We start from the raw sequence: 20,175 nt of genomic DNA, 5'->3' as shown, positions 1-20,175 counted from the left end.
TCCACAAGATGATACTCAAGATGTGCAAACACATTTGCCATTTATGCACTGCCCGGTACGATAATGTCTGTCGGCGCACTTTAGAGGACAGAGTACAGCGCTGGCGGTTGAAATGATACCTTCACACATCAGATCGGCACCAGTCTGTCCAACAAATAGAACCGCAGATAGCAGAACCATCGTCATCAGGAAAACGAATGTGAACTTCATTTTATATCGAGTTTGCTCCGAAACTGTGTCTCTTTGAAAATGCAAAGTAACTATCCCCTCAAGACTAGACCGGCTATCGTAACGAAAGACGGAAAGAACCTTGGGGCGAAAACTTTATATTGACTCCAGTTCTCAGGGCTCGAGGGAAGATGAACAACTGAAATACCACGATATCGATCGTGAATTGCACCTTTCCGTTTTCACGGAAACAAAGCCATTCGGGGCCATCTGTTCAAAGCTCTGCATCACACAACAAATCGAAAACCTTGTTACAGACTGCGTGCGAAAAGCTTGTCACGCTCACACCAAGCCGTTTCTAAAAATTTGAATGTAACAATGTCTGTAATCAATGTTTGCACAAGTGGATACGAGTAGCAACTCATGTGAGCATGAATCACAAGACCATTACGTTACCATTTCCATTGCTCAAGTTCGGTTTCATGAAAATGATATATAAATGAATGATAAAAACTATCTGTTATTTTTAACATATCACAAACCTCGAACTCTTGTTTATTTGACATGTCTTTAGTCAGATCATAGAATGGTTCTTTTCTCTTTTCTCGCATTGTTAACCGTCAGCAGTATGAGCAAACAAACTTGAAACAAACCACCTCTCATACTCATTCGTCATCCGGTATTTGTGAATCCTCGACGGTTCGATTGGATGGATAATACACTTTGAAGGTGAACTTCGACTTTGGAAAAGACCCAACGTTCATCACGGTACATTCCTGTTCAGTTGTTTGAAAACCCTGGCATGGATCACCAATCACGATCAGGTCCGGCACTGGGTAAAGTGAAAGAGATGCATCGTAGCTCCAGTGAGTGGGAAACGCTATCGGGTGCAACGGAGCCAACGTTCCCTGATTGATCAGTGTTCGCGCGAACTGAAAGAACAAAACGAATGTCAAATTGCTATTTGTACGTACAACCATTAGACACTAAAACTGGTCACGCGGATCGGCGGCCTGATTATTTCTCTACTTACATGCTCTTCCAGATGGCCCTGTTTAGGAAAGTTGATTGTGTTTCGGCACAACTTTGTCACTAGGTCCGCACGGCACACAACGATCTGTTGCGTGCAGTACTGCAGCCGGCAAGGATTGGTGGTCAGAATCGTGCGCGGGTATCGTTTGCTTAATTCACCCGCCAGCGCGTTCGGAAGCGGTGGACGTGGCAGAATATTTGCTGCCGCAGGATCATCGCACGATGGCACCAACACTAGATCGGTTTGTGCTTTTAGCTTCTCACAACTGGCCAACACTTCACCCAGCGCTTGAAATCGGCCTTTGAGCGCATAAACGTTTTCCTTACACTTTGCAAACGGACCCATCAGTACGATGGCGACGGGCGGGAAATCATCGTAGCCCTTCAGCAATTGCTTTAGCTTCTCCAGGACCTCCGCATTGTCCAGCCAGCAGTCGGACACAAACACCAAACTATGATCGACGTTGGTTTTCTCCACTTCGGCCAAGTTGCGTGAATACTTTAGCAGCGCCTTCGATGGACCACCCCAGCTGTTGAGCGAACCAAAAAATGCCCGACTACTCGAGGCCAGCTCGGGCGGCGGAAATCCCATTTCTTCAATGTTCAGCGTTCCGTCGCGAAACTTGCCGTACGCCAGCACGAAGCAACCCTCGCAGAACAGTCCAGCCGAATAAACGGTAGAGCTGAGATCGATCGGAACCGATCCGGTCGGGTCTTCGAGGTAAAAACGACCCTCGGTAAGCTGTGTCAGTAAACCCAGAAGCACGACATCGTTCATTTTGGACGTTGAGAGTAGATTTTCCACTTTGCGCAGTGTCAGCTTGCCCTTTTTGGCCGCCACATCCGTGGTGCCGGGTGTCGTACGTTGGGAAAACATTTCATGGCGCCAAGTTTTTTGCCACAGCAGCAAATATCGTTCACGGAGGTAGTTGGACTTGGCAATCGGAGCGGCCAGCATGTGGCGCTTGTCCGTGTCTGGTAGAAATTTTTTCTTCTCTTCGCTGTAAACGAACGAAGGCACCTCGAACGCACCGATCACTCTAAACACCGATTCTGAATCGTCCAGCCCGGTATGGTTTGCCTCTTTGATGGCCAGCTCGATGTGCGTCCGTTCGACGATCGGTTGGGGCAAATTTTGGCTTTGCACGTGATTGGCCACATTTGTGATCCACTGTTTACGTTCCGATTCGGAGAGCGATTGAATTTGCTGGGCCAGATAAATGCTGGCCTCGCTGCAAAAAAGAGAAGCCGTGCTTGAGTTGAGCATCACTTTCGGAACTAAGTAATACTCACCTTCGTATCTGGAAACCACCAATCGAGAAACGGGACGTAATTTGGGATTTTAATCGCGTTATTTCGTTCATTTCGCTCAGGTCCGATACGCGCACACAGTTTGTTTATTTGCTGCCGTTTGACTGTTGAAAAGCGCGCCATATCCGAAACGTCTGCCGTAGGGTTCGACTCAACCCTACCTGTCGGTTTGTTATGATTCTGACTGTCGCGATGTGTGTTTTCGCGCGAAAAAGTCCCGAGTTGTCAACCAGCTGAACAGTTAGTCGTGTGAAAAATCTGTGTTTCGTTTTTAAAAGTGGTTTACTGCAAAATGTTTTCGACTAACACAGGAAAATTTGCTGCCGAAAAGCCCGTCGGGTAAGACAATTGCTTCACATGATGAAGTTAAGTAGGGAATTAGTGAAACGTTCGTTACAGCGACGACACAAACGAGATCGGCTATCGGCAGTCGCGAGAAAATGATCAAATCGATCTCAAGTATGGGTTTGAACGCGTCAAGGATACACAGGAACGCACCGGATATCTCATCAATATGCATTCTGTAAGTACACAATTACCTGCCATCCAACAAATCACGTTAACAAGTACTTTCGATTTGCAGACGGAAATACTGAACGATGATCGACGGCTTGTGGCAGCGCTGGATATGTACTTTCTGAAAATGGATGGGACCCGCTACAAGATAACCGTGATTTATGCACCGTACCTGTTGCTAATCACTCGCGAAGGCCACTCGTTTGAGTTGGCGAAATTTTTAAGTAAAAAGTACTCCGGCCAACTACTCAAAGTCGAGCACCTGCAAAAAGAGGATCTCGATCTTCCCAACCATCTGAGCGGCCTGAAACAAAATTTGTTAAAGCTTTCCTTCCCCAACACGACACAGATGAACCGGGTGAAGCGTGATCTAAACATTGCGGTCAAGAAAAATCGCGAGCGCGAAAAGGCCAACACTTTTTACATGCAAATGTTAAGTACGTCGCTATCGACCGCCATCCGCTGGGAGGACGATGAGGAGAGCGAGGGAAGAGCACCGAATCAGAATGTGGATTTCTATGATTACATCATGGACATGCGCGAACACGACGTACCGTACCATGTGCGTGTTTCGATCGATTTGAACATCTTCTGTGGCAGTTGGTACACGATTCGGTGCCGCAGTGGGATGGAAAACGACGAGCTGCCAGTGATCACTCCGCGGCCCGATATTCTCGATCGTCCCGAGCCGGTTGTCCTGGCGTTTGATATCGAAACGACGAAGCTGCCACTCAAGTTCCCGGATGCGCAAACCGATCAGATCATGATGATCTCATACATGATCGACGGACAGGGCTACCTGATCACCAACCGGGAGATCATAAGCGGCGATGTGGACGACTTCGAGTACACTCCGAAGCCAGAGTTCGAAGGTAACTTTATCGTGTTTAACGAACCGAACGAGCTGGGTCTTTTGCAAAAGTTTTTCGACCACATCCTCGACGTCAAGCCGCACATCTTTGTCACCTACAACGGAGACTTTTTCGACTGGCCATTCGTGGAGGCGAGGGCGGCCGTGTACGAGTTGGATATGCGCCGCGAGATTGGATTCGCGAAAGCAAACGCCCGCGACGGTAACTACCTCTGCCGGCCGGCAATGCACCTCGATTGTTTGTGTTGGGTGAAGCGTGACTCGTATCTGCCGGTCGGATCGCACGGATTGAAAGCGGTCGCCAAGAGCAAACTGCGCTACGATCCGGTCGAGCTGGATCCGGAGGAAATGTGTCGGATGGCAGTTGAACAACCGCAAGTGCTGGCAAACTATTCCGTGTCGGATGCTGTGGCCACGTACTATCTCTACATGAAGTATGTGCACCCGTTCATCTTTGCCCTGGCCACCATCATTCCGCTGGAGCCGGATGAGATTCTTCGCAAAGGTTCGGGCACACTGTGCGAGTCTCTCTTGATGAAAGAGGCGTTCAACGTGAATATCGTCTTCCCGAATAAGCAGATCGGTGAGTTGAACAAGCTCAGCAACGATGGGCACGTTCTGGACTCGGAAACCTACGTCGGAGGACACGTCGAGGCGCTCGAGTCTGGTGTCTTCCGGGCGGACATTAGCACGCGCTTCCGGCTCGATCAGGAGATGATTCGCCAACTGCAGCAGAACATCGACAGGGTATTGGAACAAGCAATCGTCACCGAGGAGGGAGTTCCGTTGGCCGATGTCATCAATTTCCAGGAGGTGAAGGAAGAAATCCAATCGACGCTGCAGCAACTGCACGACATTCCGACACGCCTGGAGCAGCCCGTCATCTACCATCTGGACGTGGGAGCGATGTACCCGAATATCATCCTCACCAACCGACTGCAACCATCGTCGATGGTGAGCGATGCAGATTGTGCCGCGTGTGAGTACAACCGACCGGAGGCACGCTGCAAACGCAACATGGAGTGGCTATGGCGTGGAGAGATGTTGCCCGCTAGTCGCAACGAATTTCAGCGCATCCAACAGCAGCTCGAGACGGAAAAGTTTCCTCCCCTGTTCCCGGGTGGACAGCAGCGCGCCTTCCACGAGCTGTCACGCGAAGATCAAGCCGCGTACGAAAAGAAGCGCCTTGCCGACTACTGCCGCAAGGCATACAAGAAGACCAAGGTGACCCGACTCGAGACGCGCACGTCCACCATCTGCCAGCGGGAGAACAGTTTCTACGTCGATACGGTACGAGCGTTTCGCGATCGACGCTACGAGTACAAGGGCATGACGAAGGTGGCCAAAGCGGCCGTTACAGCCGCGGTCAAGAGTGGCGATGCGGGTGAAATTAAGGCAGCCAAGGGCCGAGAGGTGCTGTACGACTCGTTGCAGCTGGCCCACAAGTGTATCCTGAATTCGTTCTACGGTTACGTCATGCGCAAAGGCGCCCGCTGGCATAGCATGCCAATGGCCGGAATCGTCTGTCTGACCGGATCGAACATCATTACGAAGGCACGCGAAATCATCGAGCGTGTCGGTCGTCCGCTCGAGCTCGACACCGACGGTATTTGGTGCATCCTGCCAGCGTCGTTCCCGCAGGAGTTCACCATCCGTACACGGCACGCCAAGAAACAAACGATCAACGTGTCATACCCGAACGCCGTGCTTAATACGATGGTGAAAGACCACTTCACCAACGATCAGTATCACGAGCTTGAGCGGGAAGCCACCGGAACGGAGGCACAGTACTCGATTCGCAAGGAAAACTCCATCTTCTTCGAGGTGGACGGCCCATACCTGGCGATGGTTCTGCCGGCGGCAAAGGAGGAAGGTAAACGGTTGAAGAAACGTTATGCCGTATTCAACTTTGACGGATCGCTCGCCGAGTTGAAGGGATTCGAAGTGAAACGCCGCGGTGAGCTGCAGCTGATCAAAATCTTCCAATCGTCCGTGTTCGAAGCGTTCCTGCAGGGTTCGACGCTCGAGCAGTGCTACGCGGCCGTGGCCAAGATTGCCGACTACTGGCTCGACGTGCTGTACAGCAAGGGTCACAACATGCCCGACGTTGAACTGTTCGAGCTGATCTCCGAGAATCGCTCGATGTCGCGCAAACTGGAAGACTACGGACAGCAAAAGTCCACCTCAATCTCGACCGCGAAACGGTTGGCCGAGTTTCTCGGTGACCAGATGGTGAAGGATGCGGGGCTAGCGTGTAAATTTGTGATTTCACGTAAACCCGAGGGCGCCCCCGTTACCGAGCGAGCCATTCCACTAGCCATCTTCCAGTCGGAACCAAGCGTCCGGCGGCACTATTTGCGCCGCTGGCTAAAGGACAGCACGATGGGTGACGCGGACATTCGCGAGGTCCTGGACTGGGGGTACTACATCGAGCGGCTGGGTGGTACGATCCAAAAGATCATCACCATTCCGGCGGCCCTACAAGGTCTTAATAATCCGGTGCCACGCGTCCAGCATCCGGATTGGCTGCATCGAAAGATGCTCGAAAAGAACGACACACTCAAGCAGCGACGCATCAACGAGATGTTCACGATGAGAGTAGAGAAACCGTGCGACTCAGCCCCACTGACCGATGTGGAGGACTTGGTACAGAAACAATCGTCTGGAACCGGCCAGACCCCGTCGGTTACGAACAAACGACAGCGGGAGCGTTCCGTCGAGCAACCAGCCGAATCGGAACCGAAGAGTTGGCGTGAAGCACTAGGCGATCCTCCGTCGCCAGGCACCACAAGTGAGCAGCTGATCGAGTGGATAAGATTTCACAAGCGCAAATGGCGCTGGCAGTTGGACCGACGGAATCGTCTCTATCGCAGCGGACGTAACAAGCGCATGCGAACGGACCAAGCTACCATACCGTCCGATGCGTTAGCTTCCACTTCTGCGCGTGCGACCACACTCGGTGGCTTTTTGCGTAAAACGCAACAATCGCTGATCGAGCAAACGTGGCAGATCGTACAGGTACTCGCCGTGGACGATCTGGGCCACTTCATCGTGTGGGCTGTGGTCGGTGAGGAGCTGCACAAAGTTCGGCTCACGGTACCGCGCATTTTCTACGTGAACCAACGGACGCCCGCCCCGCCGGAAGCGGGGGCAGAAGGAGAGAAATCGATGTGGAAGAAGGTACACCGTGTACTGCCCCGTGCTCGGCCGGTCTACCATCTTTACCAGTACGTCGTGCCGGAGCAGGTGTTCCGCGACAATCGGCTGGGACTGCTGGCCGATTTGGCAGCGCCCGATATCGAGGGTATCTACGAGACGCAGATGACACTGGAATTCCGTGCACTGGCCGAGCTCGGTTGTCTCTGTGGAGTGCAGCGCTCGGAAGCTCGAAAACTGTCCACACTCGCTACGAAAGATCTTGATTCGTTCACCATCCAGCAACTCGAGATGCGCACCCTTTCCAACATGGGCACCTATCTGAAGGGATCCATCAGTGGTTCCGGTTCGAGCTTAAGCCTGCGCAAGATCTTCCTCTACCAGCACGTGTCCCCGACGGGCAAGCGGGAAATGTGGGGACTTTTTTCACCAGGCAACCGCAAAGCCCTCGTGATTGTGCTGGACACCGTGCGCACGAATCAGCTGCCGACGGTGAAGAATCTGTACGCCTCCGAACGGATCGCTCTTCTGACGGGGGGCACCAGCGAGGATACACTTCCCCCCGTGGATATGACCTTTGAGGTGTTTATGGAAGTCGACGCAAAGCAAGTTTATCAGCGCATCACGCGTGCGCTGGTTGCGTATCGGGACGAAAAACGTGGCCCCACGTTACTCTGCCTGCAGACGGCACTCGGACTGCACAAGCTCAACCAATCACTCCCGGTGTGTCTCGAGTTCCCCGAAGTGCCCATACACATTGCCGATGATGCGGCCCTGCTTTCCGGTCTCGATTGGCAGCGACACGGAGCCCGTTCGATGATACGCCATTTTCTGAACCTCAATCGCGTGCTCGAGATGATGCTGGACCAGTGTCGCTATTTCCAACTGCCACTCGGTAACATGCCCCCGGACACGGTGCTGTTCGGGGCGGATCTGTTTTACGCGCGGCTTCTCTTCCGGCACAACTTTGTGCTCTGGTGTTCGTCGGGTCCTCGGCCCGACTTGGGAGGACGTGAAGCGGACGACGGCCGTCTGCTGGCCGAGTTTGAGGACAGCATTTCGATTGTACAGAATCGGCCCGGTCTGTATCGCACGGTTTGCGTCGAGCTGACGGTGGAAAGTTTGGCCGTTTCGGCATTGCTGCAAGCGGCCAAGGTGCAGGAACTTGAGGGCACGTCTTCCGCTATCACATTCGACACGGTGCCACAAGCGTCGCTGGAGGAGTTGATCTCCACCAACGGGGCTCCATCGCTTTCGAACTACGACGAAACGGCCCTCTGCGGTCAAGCCTTTCGCGTAATGCGATTACTGGTGAATGCGTGGCTGCGCGAGGTGTCCATCAATCATAACGTGTTCGCCGACTTTCAAATCATCCACTTCTACCGCTGGGTACGATCCAGCCGTGCCCTTCTGTACGATCCGGCACTGCGCCGCGCCCTCAACACGCTGATGCGCAAGATGTTCCTGCAGATCGTGGCCGAATTCCGGCGCATGAAAGCGGACATCATCTACGCCGACTTCAATCGCATCGTTATCGATACCGGCAAACGGACCGCGGTCGACGCGATTGGTTACACCGATTATGTGGTGCAGAACATTCGCCACCGTGAACTTTTCCACAGCGTGTCGCTTTCCTTCCAGCAGGCCTGGGAATTCGTGCTGTGGATCGACCCCACCAACTACGGCGGAGTGCGAGGTAATGTGCCGAAGGAAGGGACGGAGCTGTCGGAGCAGCAGAGCGAGGAGGAAGAGGAACTGGCGCTCGAGATGAACTGGAGCCTTTCGGAGCAACTGCCCGAGGAGCGAAAATGTCGCGAGAATTTCGAAAACTTTATCGTAGCCTTCATGCAAGCCATCGCCGAAGGTGTGACGCCCGCTAGCGCGCTCAAGAAATTAGCCTGCATGGCATACGGCATGGTACAAAAAATGCACGACGGTTATGCCCGCGGAGCCGATGGGCCGGCGCTTGAGTTTGTGAAAGCAGTCACCCGTACCCTGCACGTCACCAAGGACACCGAGGAGGAACTGACGGCCATGCGTCGCAACATGTTGCTCCTGATAGGGGTCGGTGAGTTCAGTGACAAAGCGCACTGGAAGGAGGCGGTCAAATCGTACATCCTGCCAGAGGTCATCTGCCAGGCGTGCAACCACTGTCGCGATCTGGACCTGTGCAAGGACAGCCATCGGGCACTGAAGGACGGTCAACAGCCGGTGTGGCTCTGCGCGCAGTGTAATGTCGACTACGATAATGTCGAGATCGAGATGCGGCTGCTGGATGTGGTCCAGCGCAAGCTAATGTCCTATACGCTGCAAGACCTGCGCTGTACCAAGTGCAAACAAATTAAGCGCGAAAATCTGGCCACGCACTGTCCCTGCACCGGAGTCTTCGAGAACCTCATCTCGGCCGCTGAACTGCGCCGTTTGTTGCAAACATTTCATACGCTCGCCCAAAACTACCGGATGCTAGTGCTGGAGGAAACCGTGCAACATGCACTGCAAAGTGAGAGCTGCTAAGAAGGCCGCAGGGTGCCGTAGTTGGATGAAGCTCTGCCTTTATCCCCATTTTCTTTTCACCTCTAAATAAACACTAAAACATGGGAAAATATTTTTTACAAGCGGTGATTTTTCAGTACCATCCGCACGGTTCAGTAATAACTCCTATCGTAAGTGATCGCAGATGTTCGGCGAAAGCGCTTTTACACACGGCTGGGTTGGGCTTATGCGCTCGAATTGATCGGATCGATCTTCGGTTCCTCGAACTTAAACGTTGGGAAGGCGGTCATGTCCACGCCCGAAGCACCGCCGTACTGCTTGGCCAGCTTCTCCATTTCCTGCTTCAGTTCTCGCTCGATTTCCGGAGTAGCGTCAACCAGCTTGCCACCACTAAACGAAGCAACAAAAGCAAAAAGCTGATATCGTTCCTTGCCGAAATATTAGGGCTCTCCGGTGCAACTTACGCGCTCTTCTGTCCATACTCGCGCAATTTGTTCACGAACAGCTGCTGGATAGGATCGGTAGCTTTCGACAGCAGGACGGCTGACACACCGTAGTTGCGGCGGGCCTGGAGTCCCACGATACGGGCAGCGGAGAGCATCTGGTTGGTCAGCATCTGCGGTCGGTTTGGAAAGGAAAAAGATATTAACCTCCAAACTCGGGTTATGTAACGTGGAATCCCGGCCTGGCCCTAAAGGTCGCACACGAATCGACGGCACGACGGCTTTTGTTGCTAACCGGAAGGACAAATTAATTTTTCACAATCGATTAATTCAAACTCACCCTTATTTTATTTCACGGAACGAAATCGGACTACTTCGGCTCTTATAGAACTGAAAGCAGTTTTCCACTCAAAGTTTTCCCAAAGCAAAGTCTGTTGATTTTCTGGCCCCAGCGTCTGACAGCAGCTGTCACGTTTCGAACATGCGCATTTCGAAAGCGATAGCAGCGACAGCAGCGCCTCTGTGTGTGAACACTAGCAAACAGCACTGCAATTCAAAATGTTACGGTTGTACGTTCGTTGCGAGAGTTATGCTAAGCTCGATTTTCCCTCCATCTGTAGATAATAAGTTCATAGGCACATCAATTTCGTGTATAAGTATAACAATTATGTTATTGTTATACTACATTACGGGGCTGAATAAAAGGCGATTGACTATTGCATTCCTAACCATCCGGCCTTATCACGGAGACTATAGTGCTGGGGACGACACCGCAAGGCTGTCCTGTATTGAGAGGAACATTTGAAAAAATAAATAAATAAATACGATAATTATGAGAACATGAAACCAATGATGAAGAACCTGATTTTCGTTCAATCAGACGAAAGTATTTTATTTCGTTTTGAAAACACATGTTTAAACATAGTTGTTCAAAATACCTAGGCCGTAGAACACATTTACGTCCCATCTAGCTGTTATGTTGTATCTCGGTTTTTGTTATCTTTCATTAACGTTCTTAAATATTTTTCTTGTTCTTTCTACTTCATCAAATGAATAGTTAATGTTACACCTCATGATCCTTATGATCCTTCAAGCACCTCATGCGACAAACAGTTAAACCAATAAAAATAACAGTGATATCTTTGAAAGACCAAAGGTTGCCAATTGATGAATTTCTTCCTCTACTGAAAGTGCGTTACTGAACGTTATTGTACTTGTTCTTCTCAGGAGCTTTACCCACAAAGAGCCCATGCCTTCGCGGCCCAGAAAGAACGATTAGCTTCACCACCACTTCTAATTGCACTTGTTCGCTCGGTTGTACTGCTCGCTGGTGTATTTCTGCCCCAGAACCCTCATCAAGAGCATGGCAACGAATGTCGAGTGTACAAGTACACCATTTCCCCGGCATAAAAAAACAAATCAACCCAACCACACAGGAGCACAAGTGAGCATCTGAAATCCAGCGTACCGAAATATACCGCCACCCTGCCGGAGCGAAGCAAAAGAAAGGAGAGGTAAAGATGAAAATAAATACAGTCCTAAGGTTCGAAGCAGATCGAGGATGATGATGATGGTAGAGCAAAGATACGTAAGAGACCGTGTGAGGACAAGAAACTAGACACCGAAAAGACGGAGAGGCAACGCACAGAGCAGATGACAACAAACATCGGCGCGCATACGGAAGAGCGCAAGTGGACGGCGCGCGGGCAGATTATGGGAATCAGGACAGAATCGGGCAGACGTTGGCGCACGTGTGGGTGTGGGCCCCTGGAGCAAGCACCCCGCGGCCACGCACACTCGCGCACACGCAAGCCCTGAGGCGCGCTCGCATCTGATCGGGCTCTGCGATCGCGGTTCTCGCGATCGCTTTTCTCTTCTTGTTCCGACGAAGGATCCCGAAGCGGCCCGGAGCCATGTGTGTGCGTGTGTGCGCCGTTTAATAGCGGAGTTGGAGAAGTAATTGGTATCGTTGCTACTGTAATTTTCCGTTTTCACTCAACATTTGACGGGGCATTTAACCTCCTTTTTCGCCAACGCTTTGCAGCGACCGCAGCGCTTTTCGGGGAAAGCGCAGAGATCGATTCTGGACGGTGGACGAAACGTACATCCCGAAATGTCTTGTGCGCACCCACCGATGTAACCGATGTCGCCGCCCCGGTAGCATAAGATTGATTTTAAAGTTGGCCCCAGTCCCAGTTTTCATAACATCACCCCGCCGTTGAGTTAGCTCATCGATCGCGGGCGATCTACATAACGATACATAAAGAAAGGCAGGCCAAACTAGGTGTGGGGAGCCTGTGCCACCAAGTGCATGTTGAGGTTGACACACTAATTAGCCTACCAAACCAGATGCGCATTTTAGATAAAGAGTTTTGGTCTATTCATAGAGAGTCCCCGTCGTCCCCGGCAGGATTTATTCCGTTTGCAGCAGAAAAACAACATTGTATTAGCATATCGGCTCGGGGTACGACGCGAGAACGGGCACCACGAGGCACCCCCAGCCCCCGCGGGAGTTACCTGCCCCTATCATTGTTTACATTAATTATTCGGCTGCAAATGGTGCGCGGTGTCTGTCGGCCATCATCGTTGTGACTGCAATTCGCGCGAATGTCACCGCACCACCAGCTTCCAGCCATCCACGCGCGGGAGAAGGGATACGGGGAGGCGCGTCCCACACTGCCTTGAGCCAGGGGGGGGGCGGTTACGCACGGCAGCGGCAGCGGAGCCGCAGCGAATGTCGCGTTTCAACACGCCAGCCGATGTGTGGGTTTTCATTCATAATTTCCGAACCGTTCTCCTTCATTCTCCCATTCACGCGCTCTCCCTCTCGCTCTGGCTGTTTCGTTCCGTTTCGGTTCTGATCCTTAACATCACGCGGCGGCGGCGGCGGCGGCGTCGGCAGTGCTTGGCGTTCCGATGAACCGGCCACGCACACCACACCGACACGCGGCGGGTGTGTTTGTGCCAAGCACGCGATCGTGTCCCGCGTGTGCGTGTTCGTCGCACACACGATCGTAGGGCGATCGCGTTGCGCACAGGCTCTGGCGCGGCTTGCGTGTGACTCTCCCAGTCTCGCGAGAGAACTGTGCGCGCGCGCGTGTGCTGAACACGCAGTGAAATCCGCCGAACGCAACACATCTCATTCGCGTCATTCGCTCATTAGCGGTACGTCCCGCGTCCTGGCGCGCGGCCGGTGACTCTGTTTATCGCGCTAAACGATAAGCCTCCGCTTCTCCGCTCCACTTTTTTGGTGTGATATTTTCGTGTCGAAACTGCCAACTCGGCTCTCGGGGCCACAAATTGGCGAAGGCGTTCCGGGGGGGGGGGTTCCGGACAGCACACACATAGATCGTTTCTTATCATTCTTCACCGAGGGTTGCTGTAGCCATATGGCACGGCGGCAAGTGATAAGACCAGTCGCTAAGGCGCGGGGGCCCACTGTGTCCATGTGTGGGGCTCCTGGTTCGCGATAGCGCGCAGCGCGTGACACTCGGACCCGGCGCGACACACGGTCTCAGTAGCGACGTCGGAGCTGGATCGGAGTGAAGCCCATGTTCAGGCGCTGCGCTGATCAGATACCTCCCGGGCCGGTGTGTGCTTTGCATAATCGTAAACAGTTGCGTCGCCCAAGAATCGCCCCCATTCGCCGCAGGATAGCTGCGCAACGGCCACAGGCAGCAGGCGGAGTTGTTGTTGAGCGGAATGGTGAATGGTGCGCGAGTGCGTGTGTGTCTGTATGTGTGTGCTGACAATCTGATTCATTCATCGCGATTTGTTGTGTGCCGTGCCAACGACGACGACGACGACGAGCCCCACTGGCTGTATCTTCTGATCGCGCTTTTGACGCGCTTCTCTTGCGCTCCCCGTTCGCGGCTCCTTTCAAACGGCCGAAAGAGAGTCGATCGCGCGAGAATTAATATGCTGGCCCTACTCCCCCACCCGCGGCCGAAGCCAGTGAAGAAGAAGCAGCGTTGGCTAGGGAATTAAAATGCAGCTCCCAGTTTTTTTGTTGAATGGAGCAGAACAAAAAACACCCCGCCACGGGACGGGACGGGACGGGACACAGGACAAAAACCACCCCGTCCGTCGGTCGGGGTGATCAACAAATCAACGACCACACACACCAGCGAGCTCCTTGACGACGACGATGATGAGCGACGACGGATGATGATGATGATGATGATAATGACGGAGCGATTCGCGGCCGACGCCGATCCGTTCATTCATAAAATCCGTTGCTGCGTCTGTCTGTGTTGTGTCGTTTGCGACGAAGGGAACTTTGCCTTCGTGTGCGGGTCAGCCAGCTAGGGCGCGGGGAGTTTCTTCTAGGAGCGCGTGCTTTTCTTGGGTGGCCGACTGGGGGGGCCAAAAAACAGCCAGCCACGGCGCGCCTACTTTGACTCCTCTTTGTCTCCAGCTAATCTGTGGTCCGTTTGCGATCTACGACGATTGTTTCGCAAAGGGGCCTTTCATTTTTTGGGGTGATCCCGAAATGCACAAATCAAGAAATTGGATCCCTACAAAAGTTTCTTTGGCCCCGAGGCTCTTTCCGGATTCTCAACGATCAACAAGTCGAATAGTAACGAGAATAAATTTAATTCTTTCCAGTAAGTGGAGAAAGTGATATTTTTGAGTGAGTGTTTTGTTTTTCGTTCATCGTAGTGAGCTGCGCACTCTAATTGTGAGCCGCGTTCAGTGTGATAGGACCTCCTGGGATATGGGAAGAAAACTTTGGAGAAGAAAGTGAAGTGACCGCTAATAAACAAATCGTTTTTAGTTTTGGCCTTTCGCGAGTGTGTGTCTGTGTGGTAATGCGTCGTATTTAGTGGTGTGCGTGGTGTGGGGTTTGGTGTGTTTGCGCCACTGATTACAACGTTTTGTGCAGCTGCAGCACTTATCAGCCACCGCAACTGTGACCAACAACGGTCGGCCAGAGAAAGTCGCGTGTCGCCTCAACTGGGAAATTGGCCAACGCGTGTCCGGCGAAGGAGACAGCCTTCTTCTGGGTGGGGTAAGTTCTACGATCGTATCCTTGCCGGTGCCGGTAATCTCATGTACGAGAGAGAAGGACCCCCGGGCGTCCCGGGTTATGTCCCGGGGCGGGGGAAGGCACATTAAGTCTTATCAACCCGAATTGGGTCGCACCCGCCTGATACGCAGTCGCGAGTCCAGCATTTCTCAACAATTGGTCACTGGCCATCAGCTCTGCGTGTCTTGAAATATTTCACCCTGCCCAGCGTTTATATTGTTTTATCTTTTAGCTTCGCCAGAAGGGGACCTCCATTATCAGCAAATTGAAGTTTTGAAACGCTCAAGTTGATGCCTCCAGACTGCGCCACAGCGATCAAACTGACGTCAGTTTTTGTGCCATAACCAGATGGAAGATCCTTGGGCAAGTTACGCGTAATTCGGGAGCCCCTTTTTCGGGAGCCCCTTTTTCATTGAAGGGCGACCACGGATAATTTTTATGAATGAAGCGACCGTCACCGGGGTTGGCCTCTCGGGCTGTTTTTGGGAAGCGAAAGTGACACAACCCGGACCGGGGAAGGTGTCTGGAGATTCATAGTGACGCTCGCCACAGACAGCCGCGCGTCCCCCACAACAACAACCTTCGGCCGCGACAACACACCGTGGGGCGACCGGTTGGCACATTTTTTCCCCACTGTTCTTCCTGTCCTGCCCGCCCCCCCAACAGAGACAGGCTCAACGCACAGAGTGTTGCTTATTTTTGCTTCACCAGCGCGATAACTGCCCCCACAGGGCCACCCTCGGCCCTCGGGGTGTGTATGTGTTTTAAGTGTCGAGCGTGTAAGTTTTGCTTACGCTTCGACACCACCCCGCCGCACCCGAAACCACCTGTTTACCTGTAGGACCCGTGCTAATCGCGCTAACGTCCCGGGGCCTGCCTGCGTTGGGGTTGCGAATGGTTGCGCAACTCTCCCGCGGGGCAGGATCGCACCGAGGAGACCTCTGTTGCTGCTGCTGCTGCAAAAACGAAAACAAACCAAACCACGCGTCTTGAGTGCACAGGTGCTGTCGCGGATTGACAAATGAGGTGTTTTTGGGCCCCCCCGGCGGGGTAGTAAAAAGGGACTGGGCGGTTCGGGGCCAACCGAGGAGCGCTTTACGCGCTTTCGATTAGAGGTCATACCTGGAACTCCCCCGGACCGGACTTTGCGTTGCGCTTTCATCACCGCGCGTCTTTCGCGGAAATTGATGCAAAAACACCGGGCGGCGGGTTGGGCACACCCAGTGGACACGGATCGCGCCATACGCACACCTACATGGGCGGCAACATGCGAGCAAAATTCCCCCCAGGCGGCCCGGTCATCGTTGATAAGATAAAACAATAACCATAAACTTGTTCACGAGTTTCACGCCACGCCAGGCTCCGCGTATCCATCCCCCCGTTCGACGCCCACCACCACGGCTTATCAGCCTCAAGTCGGGCGTTTGGCAACAACAAAAATACGGGCCTACGAAATAATAGGCAAACCACAGACACATGAATTCGCGACCGCCGCCACCTGGAGGGCTGGACAGAGGAGCGCGTGACCATCGCCCATCGGTCTGGCAGATCGGTATCGATGTTGCGCGATAAAGAACCGCCCTGGGCTGGGTGTCGAGAATGGGGGATTTTTGTTGGCGTGTCCAGCGAAGAATTGGGCGGAAAAATCAAACGATTTCCAGCTGGCTGGTGAGTCAACGGACAAGGCCTTCGGTAGTTGTCCCGATCGGTGTGGAGAGCCCCGACCTAATGAGCGACCCACAAAAAAATCCCATCCCATGTTGGGGTCCTGTTGAAACATTTAAATAGGTGCAAATAGGAACCCCCCGGGTGGACCAGTTTATGGAATGGATCGAAGCGCCGGCCACGGGCCAGAAGGATCGTGAGCGGGTTTTTTTGTTTGTTTGTTTGCTCAAAAACACCGCCACCTCCGATATAGCCTTCGGCGAATGCGTCATTGCCGTGACGACGACTTTGCCCTATCGTCATATCTTGGGCGCGCGAGATGATTGGGAGCCTCCTACAGGTACAGGGTGACCCATAAGGGATTCTGTTTTTTTATTTGATTTTGAAAAAAAAACCCTTACTATTTTTCGATGCTTGAATTGTTTTTTTGAGAGTTTGATTCCTAATTTTTTTTAAGTAAAACAATTTCGGTCAAATGTTTACCTCGATTGGCTTAGCTTATTCGGTCGACCTATTTTTGAGTACATTTTTGACTGTCTGTGATCCTATATCGATAATGGCAACTTGAATTTCGCTCTTGAGGAGGTCAGCAGTTACTGGTTTATTCGCGTAACAGTTATGTTACACCGTCCAATGGTTTCAAATAGTCATTTATTGGAGGTCAATTCACAACACCATTTCTGCTGATTATTCGCTGTCCGAAGATGCGGTGCAAACAATCGATCGTGGCTGTCGCTGTATGGCATCCTGTTGAAACCAAATGTCGGCTAAATTTCAGCTTCGATTTCCCCGAAGAACCAATTAGCCAACATTTCTCGGTAGCGTACGCTTTCGACGGTTCCGGCGGCTCCTTCTTCATTCCTTCATGGGTGTTGGAAACACTAAAGCAACAATTCTGCTTATTAACATTACCACTGCGGAGGAAATGAGCCCAAATGGAATGAACTTTTCAAATTGCGTACCGTTTGAGTTGAAGACCTACCACTGCGGAAATGTGTTTTTCACATTTCCCAAATTTTCTGCAACCAAAATTATATTAATTTTGGTGAATCAATCTTAATTGAAAGAAAATGTTCAAGCATCGAAAAAAATTAAGCCATTTTTTTTAAACCAATAGAAAAAAGTGTCCTTAATGAGCCACCCTGTAGATGCCTAGGGGGGAGGCCACGGAGCTCGTGCTTCCCCGCGTCGGGTGGCCGCGGCGCAGCGCGAGAGATGGTCAATATTTGTCTCATAATTGTTGTCCGGCCGGCCGGTGTGATGAAGCGCGGCTTAGAACGTGCGTTGTTGGGATTGGCCGGCAACGCCGCGTAGACGGCGACGACAGATGACTGACGGACTGGCTGGTCGCGGCCCCCGCCGTGGACGAGTCGTGAGTTAATTTTAGGAATCGACTCAAAATTATCATGTCAATACCAGAAATGACGACGGCACACTTAGCGACACCGTCACCATTCCCCTTTCGGGGCCTCTCCCTTTCATCGCGCGTATATGGACACGCAGATGCACACGTCGCTCGTAGTGATGCTCCGAGTCCTTCAACGCGTTGCTCATGCCTCGTGTCGGCGTCGGCTATAACACGTGAGCACAAGGCACGGGGCGTGCATGGCGGCAGGAGAGGAGGTTGGTGGTGTGGCTGCTGGTCAACAAAACCTTGCCCCTTCCCGACGTGCTCGCTCGTTCGGGATAGATAAAACCGCGCTCGCTATGATCTTCATTTGCTTCGAAGCGCTCAGTTTTAACACACTTCTGGTCAGGTTCCGTAGTAAGTTCCAAGGTTCTCCGGGGAAGGACTTCCACGACGAACACTTGGAAGGCCTCCTTCCTGTACCACAGATTCACGCAGCAACGCCATGAGAATCCGATTGAGCGTTTTTGCTGTCTATCCATATCTCATTACAGGACCCCCAGGACCAGTGAAGAATCGAATCGATACGAAGAGAAAAAAAATAATGTCCATAAAACTTGATCAGCTTGATTGCCCCCCACCTCTCTCTACCGATCGCTGCTACATCCGATCGACATCCCGCCACATATCCTTCCTCTGTCGATCGGGGGAAACCGATAACTGAGGCGTGTGGGTCCAAGCCCCCTGTTCCCAGCTCTCGTGAAATATGAAACGTCACTAGACAGTTTCGTCGAAATGACGGTCTGACGGTCGGTTATGATGCTGGGTCCTTTCACAGGGTCTCCTCCGGTCCGGTGGTGCTGCTTCTGCAGGGACCACGAACCGAACAAGAAAGGATTCGATGGGGAACGCAGCGCAGCCACAAGGGCGCAGCCACATGCCCGGTGGCCGGGTGGAAAGGATTATGTTACCGTGTACCCCAAAAGGGGGGGGCGGAGGACTCCCCCCAAAAAAAAAACACCAGACACCGGCTATCTTATTACCGTGCGACTTGCATGCTTGTGTTTGTGTTGATCATCATCATCGAAGAGAAGGAGCGAAGGAGTACGTTGAACCGATCGATCGGTTGTGTCCTGCTCGGACTCCACTGCCAAATTGCGTGGTCGATTGAACGCCAGCTGGGCGATTAGAGGTGGTCAGCTTTCCCTGTACACCCACGATCAGGGTTTGGATCCCCCAATTAGAAGCAACTTCTTCGAGCACATCTGGGGCGTAATTTAGACCGTGCCGATTTTCTCAACTGACCGGTCCTAATCCCACCAGTGAGGCCCCACCACGAGAGAACCGCAAAAGGGGCGATCACACGGGGCAAGTCGATCGGGATCCTTTTGCCTTCCACCAAAACCTGGTCGGTCCCTTCACGGAGGACCGACATCTGTTTGATTTGCTCCGTTTGGCTTAGATGCGCTTCGTAGTGCGAGGGAGGCTTAGGTGCAACCCGCGAGCTGTTATGCTGTTATGCGGTGGTTATGCTGGTGGCCGTTTGGAGATTCGTATCGGCGGCCGTGGAACCTCTCTCGGGGGTTTGGTTTTCAGATTTTGGTTCTCCCATGGCCGTTCCCTGTAACCCTCCTCGTACACCGCACACTGGCCGCACCCCGTCCCTTTCGTCGAGGTTCTTCTTGTTATTCCGCTCCGAGTGTTGAATAAAACAAAAATAAATTAAAAATTCACTGCACACCACACACAGATCGCGGTGTGTTGATCGTTTACCCAAACGAATGGATCGATCGGGTGTACATAAAATCAAGCGACAGAGAGAGAGAAAGGGAGAGGCAAGGAACGAGGAGCCCTTTAGCGGCCAATGCTTCACTTTTGGTTCCTTTTGTCCGAACATCGTTTCCGTCGGTCTTAAGAAAGAGAAACAGGGAGAGAGAGAGCGAGCGATGGAGAGGATACCGAGAAGGAAGTAACATGATAAACAACATAAGGCACACACCGAGCGCAAGAAGGCGCACCGTGATGGAACTGTGTAAAAAGCAAGAACAAGTGAAATGAACGGGCCACGGAAAGGAGGAAATCGACGGATCCCTCGGTAATTTTGTTGGCTTATGAGGGCTGAGCCAGTGTGAGTGACAGCACA

At 52.3% G+C, this 20,175-nt stretch overlaps 3 protein-coding genes across 3 annotated transcripts; 1 reads left to right on the top strand and 2 right to left on the bottom strand.

Annotated features, from left to right (window-relative positions):
* Positions 1-765: 765 nt before the first annotated feature.
* LOC131210158 (DNA polymerase epsilon subunit 2) lies at positions 766-2,597 on the bottom strand. Its single transcript, XM_058203363.1, has 3 exons — positions 2,494-2,597; positions 1,202-2,432; positions 766-1,100 (listed from the first exon to the last, which is right to left on the bottom strand). Exons 1-3 carry the CDS (start codon positions 2,562-2,564, stop codon positions 834-836), a joined length of 1,569 nt encoding a protein of 522 aa, XP_058059346.1. The 5' UTR covers positions 2,565-2,597; the 3' UTR covers positions 766-833.
* A 206-nt stretch (positions 2,598-2,803) lies between these two features.
* On the top strand, positions 2,804-9,568 carry LOC131207550 (DNA polymerase epsilon catalytic subunit 1). The gene is made up of 3 exons (XM_058200168.1): positions 2,804-2,850; positions 2,911-3,034; positions 3,095-9,568. The coding sequence occupies exons 1-3, from the start codon at positions 2,804-2,806 to the stop codon at positions 9,566-9,568; spliced, it is 6,645 nt and encodes a 2,214-aa protein (XP_058056151.1).
* A 13-nt stretch (positions 9,569-9,581) lies between these two features.
* LOC131209339 (ATP synthase-coupling factor 6, mitochondrial) lies at positions 9,582-10,381 on the bottom strand. The gene is made up of 3 exons (XM_058202390.1): positions 10,331-10,381; positions 10,012-10,163; positions 9,582-9,937 (listed from the first exon to the last, which is right to left on the bottom strand). Exons 2-3 carry the CDS (start codon positions 10,161-10,163, stop codon positions 9,772-9,774), a joined length of 318 nt encoding a protein of 105 aa, XP_058058373.1. The 5' UTR covers positions 10,331-10,381; the 3' UTR covers positions 9,582-9,771.
* Positions 10,382-20,175: the final 9,794 nt, after the last annotated feature.

This window comes from Anopheles bellator, chromosome 2 (assembly GCF_943735745.2).
Source record: "Anopheles bellator chromosome 2, idAnoBellAS_SP24_06.2, whole genome shotgun sequence".
Taxonomy (NCBI): Eukaryota; Metazoa; Arthropoda; class Insecta; order Diptera; family Culicidae; genus Anopheles; species Anopheles bellator.
This window is presented reverse-complemented; position numbering and strand designations above follow the sequence as displayed.